Below are 8,417 nucleotides of genomic sequence, written 5' to 3' on the forward strand. Positions count from 1 at the left end.
GAGTTTCTGAACAATTTTCTTACAGTGCTACTTTGTGTGTTCCAACATTTCTCTCAAACCCAAACTGCTTCCTCTAGTTTGGTTTCTACCAGTTGTTTCATTCTTCTGTAAATAACTCGTGTTACTACTTTGCAAAGATAACTTATTAAAGTGATGGTTTAAATATTTAAAAAATTGGATAAACGAAAAGTGGTTTACCCAGTCATTCATCAGAAATTAGCCTAAAATCATTCTCTGAAAGCAGCTGCTGAACTATCCAAAAGACAAATACATAAGCAAGTTTTTCCATTCTTCCACAACTAATATGTGGTAGTACTTTATGATCATGACTTATTAAACTGATAGTCCAGTTTCATTTTCAGCCATCAGCTATGGTCTTATTTGAAACTTTAATTATTATAATGAATACAGATCTATTAAAGTAATATCATAAATTGTGTGAAGAACACACAAGAAGCAAACAGGTATCACATCCCAGGATAAACAAAAAGTGGTTTATTCAGCAGCTCATCAGAAATGAGCCTAAAATCATTCTCCGGAAGCAAGCACTGAACCACTCAAATGACAAATAAATTTATCAGTCTGTATAACGAGAAATTTGGCCTGATCAGAACCTCACCATGTGATAGTTGTCACAACAAAGCAAGGATCAGCTAAGCATACCAGAACAGCCATCATTCATCACTGAATACCCGAAACACTTTCAAGGATTGCTGGAATTTGGATCTTCTGAGAAATAAAAACAGGTCTAATATTCTGGATGCATGATGCAGGGTTGGAGGGAATACACAGCCTTGCACAAGAAGAATAATGTTGCAGACATCTTCGTGTCTTCGCACCACATGATGGGTTACTTCCTTGTGCTGGCAACCATCTTGCTGTTGGGTCATGTGCTCGAGCCTGTGCTAAGGGCTGCCCAGCTACACCATTGCTGTTCACCGGTCCTTTTGGGCATTCATTGTTGCCAATCAAAGCACAATGCAGGCATATGCCTTCAACTTTGGACATCCTAGGTTCTAGGCTTAACACCGTCTGTTTCTGTGTGTTGTCCCTGCAGCCAGGGCCTTCCCTCATGAACACAATGGTGCTTGGTCTCCACGGCAGCATAGTCATCAGCAGTGACAACTACTGCACATGTTGCCTGCCAGGCCAGTGAAGTGCTGAAGCTGGCATGCTGCAGCGTCCTATGTCACCGACAACAATAACCTAACATCCAGATGACTCCATCCTTGTAATTGAAATGAACAAAGCATTATGATAACCAGGAGAGTTTTACTGAACATTTGTCGTACAAATACAGGCACCACCACACAGCAGCCCACGTCCAGGTAGGAAGATGTCATGCATTCTGGGTTGCCATCAACCATTTCACTTGTTGCTGTAGTAGCCACACCCTGCCTCAACATTCCAGCGTCAAAAGTGTTCGCTGCTATGTTGACAGCCGCTATCAATCGAGAGCACACTCCAGCTGCCACATCACCACCATTCCAGTTTACAGCTTCAACAGTACGAGTGTGGTGATTGAACTTGTGCTCTATGTACAAACATAGACATCAGCAGGTGTGGTTTGTGAAAGCACAAAGACCTGCATATATGTCTCAGTTTAAAGGTAAAATTAAGGAATACTATTCACAGCGAGTAAGATGTAAGCAGAATAATTTGCAGGGCCACAAGCAGCCTGTCACATGTAGAACGCGCTGACGCTATGCGCAAGGCGCACATCAGTGTTCAAAGTTGGGACAGCTCACAATTCATTGCAGAAGTTGAGATAATTTCCTGATCTTATGTATTAGTACTTGTAGTAGCTACCTTTGTTTCCTTAAATTTTTGTATACTTTACATGTATTGTATGCAGAATGAGGAAAGTAAACTGAAGATACTGTTTTGAGAATATGTGATAGTTTGTGCCATTTGGAACAGGCAATGTGTTCTGTGCTGAGGAAAGCTATGGCTTATTTTTTTAAGTATGTATAGTTTTAGTAATGTTCAGCCATTCAGGAAGAAATAGTACGCTACAATAAGAAGATTATCTTAATTTAAGCATTCCCATCAACATTCTGTTTTCTTCTCTTGTTTTCTTTGTGTAATCACTGCAGGGTAAGCCACATTGTCTTTGATACTGCGGGGAGCCACCGTGGATGAAACAGTGCCAGTTTTAGCAGTCCAAGTAGCACACTTGTGAGCAAACAGTGCAGATATGTCTAAGCCAAATAAAGGCTGCGGGATGAGGTCAGGTAGTTATAGCAGAGAAAATGAAGGTTGTGAGAGAGAATGTAGCATTCCACCATAGAATTACTTCAGAGGTAGTGGAGAAAATGCAGAAAATTGGTGTGTTAGAAATAGGCAGCTGTGTGGTCATCTACCAATAATTCATGATATGTTTGTGCAAAGTATTACGAGATTAAAATAGAAAACTGTTCATGCGGGAGCAGAAAGCAAGAAGAAAGAAGTCAGAAGTGTAGGTTTAAGTGATGTGTAAAGTACTAATATTGCAGAAGTTAAGGAGAGTAAGGTAGAATTATCAGCTCCAATACGTTGTGATAGTGCGGTGTCTGAGTCATCTGTAGTACCAGACAAAGTGAATGTATGCTGTACTGAAGTAACTGAGTGTGTGAGCAGCAAGATGGCTGATATTTATTTAGGTGCAGTAAGGTCTACCCTATTGGGTGCTATGTAGAGAACACTGAAACTGGACTGTACGAACAGGCAATTACATGTGCCAATGATTTTTGTGTCACACAAAGTGGAACTAGCCTACAGGTGATAACTTTGTTGTAGACACTGGATGCACAGAAAGCTACTGGTGATGTCAGCTGTGCTGCAACTGTAGTGGATGAGGAAGTATTTCCGAAGGATGTAAGCCTAGTTAGGTTGCCACCTGTGGTGTTGCCATCTCCTCAGAGGAGTGAAGAAGGAACAAAACAAAGAGGGGACATGCTTGTATGGCTGATGATTGTGCCAACAAAACAGAATCCCTTCAGGAAAGGGCACATACAGGAGGTTTGTAAAGTCGATGGTATTTGCAATGTTATGTGTACTGAGGGTAATAATAAAAAAAAAAAAAAAAAAAAAAAACACTGTGTAATCATTCTTTGGCAGCAATGCACTGCCAAACTCAGGGAGATATTGTTTCAGCAGGAGCAGACAGTTGCAAATAATATACTGTCCCGTGGTTGTATCAACATGAGGAGAGCATCAGCTAAACAACGCACAAAATCATTAAGATTCATGTAATAAAAGCGCTGCAGGACACAGGGAAGTTGTTTTGGATGAGCAAAGGTACATGGATGAGTGACAGTCAATCTTTAATTAGCTTTAACGTAATGGAAATAGGTGGAACTACTAGACAGTATATTGTTTACGTGGTTATTGTGTGAACATAGTTTTAAAAATGTGTTTGATGTGAAAATTTAAGGGGAACTTTAGTTGCATTGAAGGCAAAGTTACAGATGATTTGTCAAAACAGTGAATTAAGAGATGTAATGCCAAACATGAGAAATTAATTGCATGGAACCATTTGCAATTAAACGATTGCTAAGAAATCCATTAAGAACAGACTCTCATAATTTTATTTTGGCAGTTTGTTGTGTGATAATTCAAAATAGCATTCAGATTAATATAGAGCCAATGAATCATGTGGTTTATACTAAATCTCTATTCACAACAAGGAGAAATGGAGGCTGTTTATTTGTTTTTATTATGCCAAATTGTGAAATGTGTTAAGATTATTTTGTCTGATAATGTAAACAGATCACAATCCAGAGACAGGATTCTTCAAAAGAGGGTGGAATGTTGCACCGTGGTTTCGCAGAGGGGAATTTACTGTTCCGGTGACACTCAGTGGAATGACATCATGAAGGAGGAAGTAGTCGTCAGCTTGAAGCCCACATGCCGTTTCACAAGAAAGTGTATTCAGGAGAGAGAGAGAGAGAGAGAGAGAGAGAGAGAGAGAATGCACATACAGGACACTGGCAATGTAAGAAGTGGCTAGCAGCACCTCTGAAAGGTAAAGTGGATGACAAATCTTAGAAGACTCTGGGGGAGCTGACAAAACAAGAAAACCTGAGCGAATCAAATCATTGCCACCCAAAGGCAACGCCCTTTTGCCCGGAGATCTGGGGTAGAAATGCAAGCATTGGAGAGAAACTCATTAACTGGTTCATGTATACACCCCTCCAAATCAGACACTCACTCACTTATGCAGTATCCACATGTGAGTTTGATGCTGAACAATAGTGTCTCACCAAGCACTAACTACAAGAGCAAGAAGCTGCAATGCCAGATGAAGCAGCAGCCACATTCCAAAGACTTCTGACTCCAGCAGCTGCAGGCACTAGCCGGAGCTAGAGTTTGTATGCAGAAAACTTGTCATCTTGACATTGCTCAATGACTCTCTCCTCCTGGTGACCACACCTCCAAAGTGTATCGGGTGTTTGAGCCTGGACTAGGTTCTGCCCGGATATGCTGTTGTTATCCAACAGTCCTTGGCAGCCATTAAGTTGCTGATCACTGACCGGTACAGACATAGGCCTTCAACTATGGACGTGCTTGAAGATACGGCTCAATACAATCTATTCCAGTGTTTCCACTGTGGTCATAGCCTCCCCTCAATGCCGGCACATCACTCGCATGAGGGCTCCAAGACGGCTCTTATATCAGCAATCGCAGCTTCTGCATGTATTTCCTATCTGGCAGGTGAAATACTGATGTCAATATGAAGTGCGCTCACAGTGTCCTACATCACCAAGGCAAATAATCCACCCTCCAAGCTTGCAATGCAGTAAGCATGTATAAAATTAATCAAGGCTGTTTTAATGGGAGATCACTTTATAAGTACAATCATCATCACTTCTGTAGTCCACGTCCAAACCTTCCTGGGTATCCATCAGCTGCTTATGCAGTGGTCACACACCGACCCCCACAATACAGAGCTACAGTACATACACTAAAACACATGAATGTCACTCAGCGCTCATTTAGATATGCATCAGTGTGTTATGAATTGTAAATCTGTAGTGAACTAAAGTGACAGTGAAACTGACAAATATTCATATACTGGAGACAAATATGCATTTAAGAATGAAATAATTAAGACTGGAAAAGAATTTGTATCTGCCAAAGATAAGCATAGTACCATGAATATTTCAGTACAGTTGTTGTACAGTGGTCCAAAACAGCTGCAGATCCCTCTCCCCCGCCCACCATTTAACCTTGAATTGTCGTAGGATCCCATGCAATAAACCATCACATAAAATTAATAATGTTCTGAAGTAGACAAATGAAATGTCAGTAGCAACCAAATGGAGACTGATAGAAACCATTAATAAACATTTAGGATCAACTGAATCTACAAATTCTGTATGTTAACTTCCCCTCAAGACGTAATGGTGTTGTGACATCATACATGCACAAACTGGAAGAGAACATAACACGAATTTGGAATGCAGGTGTGGTAGTAAGACTGCTCCGTAGCACACCCCAAAATATAGGCTACAATGAAACATGACAATCTGAAATAGTTGATGAAGTCAATGAATGTGAATACAAAATCTTAACTGTGGTGGCATACTGATTAGTAGTAAAGGATACATATTGGACTCACTCACATTTTTCAATATAACATGGATGTAAACATCAGTCTTAGCTGCAAGTCAATTTGTTACCACAACCAGATTTTCTGCTTTCACATTTATTGGCATCGGCAACACTCAACTAAATTGTCACCTTCTAACCTAACCTAGACGTCACTCTGTGCTACAGATCAGTCTGCCACCACTTCAAAGATTTCAGGAACAGTTCAATACATAACTTCAGCTCTGGAAGATCTGGTTTAGGATGAAGATGACTAAGTTGGCGAAGTGGTACCAAGGCTTTCAGTTAAACCAACAGTTACAAAGTGTACAGTAAAGTAGATGGGACGAATTCATATTAAGATTGTAACGCACTGTCAACAACCATGTCATCAGAGACGGAGCACAAACTTCGATTACTATAGGATGGATTTGGAAATAGGACGTGCCCTTTCAAAGGATTCCCTTCATTTGCCTTTAGCAATTTAGGGAAATCATGGAAAACATAAATCTGGATGGTTGGAGATGGATTTTGAACCGCAGTCCTTCCGAATGCAAGTCCAGCTCTTTAGAAACTAAACTGATTGTTACACTTAGTCTGACACACTGAATGCTATGTTTTTTGTCATCTGTAGCAACTTCTGTGAACAAAAGTCATACTGTGTCAAAAGTTTCTTAAGTTGCAAATATGTTCGTAACGACATAGAACCTGTAATTCAACAGGCACAACCATGAATATCAAAATTACTTTTTGTAGTTATTAAGTTACTTTCGCTCCATGTCATCACAATAATTCAGCTGCCCGAATGGTACTTATGTGTGAAATATTGACACCTGGTTAAAGCATTATTTTATTAGGAAGAATATGCTTAGTTTTTCCTAATTCTTAACAGGGAACACGGCATCTAAACTCCTTTATGTCAATTCTAGTTAGCAGTGATTAACCCAATCAAGAGCAAAGATGAAATCTAAACAACTCCCAACACTTCGTACACTCCCTGAAGGTGAGCGCCAATAATGAGTAACGCGGGTACAGTAAACGCCAACGTAGTGATGCCAGCAAAAAAGTCTGTCGATATAAGGTGAAGATTTTTTTTTTTCGTATTCACAAAAAAAAAATTGTTTTACCTGCAACGTCTGTAGAGTTCTCAGTAGGTTGGATTCTTTCAGGTACTGCTGAATTAGACGGACAACGCTACAAAAAGAAAATGTGTCACGATATTTCACAACAAGAAATATATAAATGTACAGCGTTAACACGCTCCTTTTACTCACTCCGCAGACTCGATTTCTATAGACATCTCCAACAATATTATTATCCACTCTCTCAGAAACAACAACAATCCAATGAATTCTATAGTCGAAGACATATACATCTTTTCATATCGAGTATTTGGAAGCACAGAACATCAAAATTCGATATAATTACTTGAATCTCGATTCTGAGTCCCTTCAATTCCATATTGAATGATAATCATCACCTATCACATTTATCTTACTGATTCCCAGGAAGATACGACTTCTACAGAAAAAAATTAGGAAATAACAAGGTATTATGTAATGATTCAAATAAAAGGAAAGGAACACGAAATACTGTAAAATCAGAAAAAGGTAAAAATAAGCAAATACCAAACAACCTTAGGATTAAGGACGTGACTGAGCTAACGAATGATTCACACAGTAAACGTTGTGAAGCAGAGATTTAACAGTATATTAGCAAAATTCCAAAAACCTTCATAAATGTTGCCCATGAGAATCTATATCTCCACTAATGTATGGACTCTTTGCCGATGTATCTATGAACGTTTTTTAATGTTACTTACATGTTTTGTGTTCTATAAGAGTAACAAAATAATTTATGTGTTGTTTCAAATCATCACCACTTTCCAGCACAAATTAAAGTTATATGGGCCCAGTAAATGAGGTTTGCTGAAAATTACACTGAATTCAGCGATCTGTTGGAAGCATGAAAAAGATTTTGATTTCTGGAAGAAGTGAAATACCACTTTGTGAAGTAACACCCATTTGTCAAGTTGTCAGGGATTGTACTCCGAAAACATTCGAAGTGGCACAGCAAGCAGCAGGGCAGACCCGAGGTGGCAGGCGGCAGGAAGAGATCCGTCGATCAAAACTCCCGGAGTAGTGACGAAGGAGTGCGGTGATTTGAGTGGCAGAAAAGGGTGTGCATGTCAAAGACACTCAAAATGTACTTCTTATGAGAAGGCTATATGGGTTAACAGAAACCTCCGATCTTACTCGTCTGCTTTGACCCGTGACGTAAGCGTGTTGTGGTGTGTGACGTCATTACGGCGCGGAGTTTAGTCTTGTTTTTGTTTGTGGTGCTCTCTGGTGGTGTGTTCATGGCTTTCGTTTGTTTTAATTTAATGCTCATTGCTGTATGTCGGGTGAGTTTGTTATTGAGTGTATTTGGTTGTGGTTTTTTGTTTAGGAATGGATATGAAAGACCGCCTTAATAGTGTTCGGTTGAGGGCGATGATGGGCGAGACAGCGTTAGAACTTATCAAGTTCTTACAACTATTCGGTTTAATCGCCGAAGTTGTTAAGTGTTCTCTTTGCCTTGAGGGGATGAAATTGGTTAAAGTTCCGGCCTCTCGGACCAGCGACGGATACATGTGGTGTTGCCGGAAAGATGGCGTATGGCGTTCTATAAGGCGTGGTACCTGGTTCGGGAAGTCTAGATTGGGCATGCGTGAGATTGTGCTTATTACATATCATTTTTGTTATAGATGCCCACAGAGTTTTTGCGCGTTTGAGACTGGTGTGAGTGAGAGGACTGTTTTAGACTGGTATTCCTTTTGTCGTGAAGTGTGTTCGGAATTTATTAAG

General features: G+C 40.0%; 1 protein-coding gene across 1 annotated transcript in view; it reads right to left on the bottom strand.

Annotated features, from left to right (window-relative positions):
* The window catches only part of LOC124802495 (WD40 repeat-containing protein SMU1), a 108,330-nt gene extending 101,395 nt beyond the window's left edge, over positions 1 to 6,935 (bottom strand). Inside the window, exons 1-2 of the mRNA XM_047263312.1 lie at positions 6,846 to 6,935; positions 6,699 to 6,765 (exon numbers count right to left, since the gene is read on the bottom strand). Of these exons, the coding sequence (XP_047119268.1) occupies positions 6,699 to 6,765; positions 6,846 to 6,871 (93 nt within the window). The 5' untranslated portion in view covers positions 6,872 to 6,935. The remainder of the gene's footprint in view (positions 1 to 6,698; positions 6,766 to 6,845) is intronic.
* Between the last annotated feature and the right edge of the window lie 1,482 nt (positions 6,936 to 8,417).

Source organism: Schistocerca piceifrons, chromosome 6, assembly GCF_021461385.2.
Source record: "Schistocerca piceifrons isolate TAMUIC-IGC-003096 chromosome 6, iqSchPice1.1, whole genome shotgun sequence".
Taxonomy (NCBI): Eukaryota; Metazoa; Arthropoda; class Insecta; order Orthoptera; family Acrididae; genus Schistocerca; species Schistocerca piceifrons.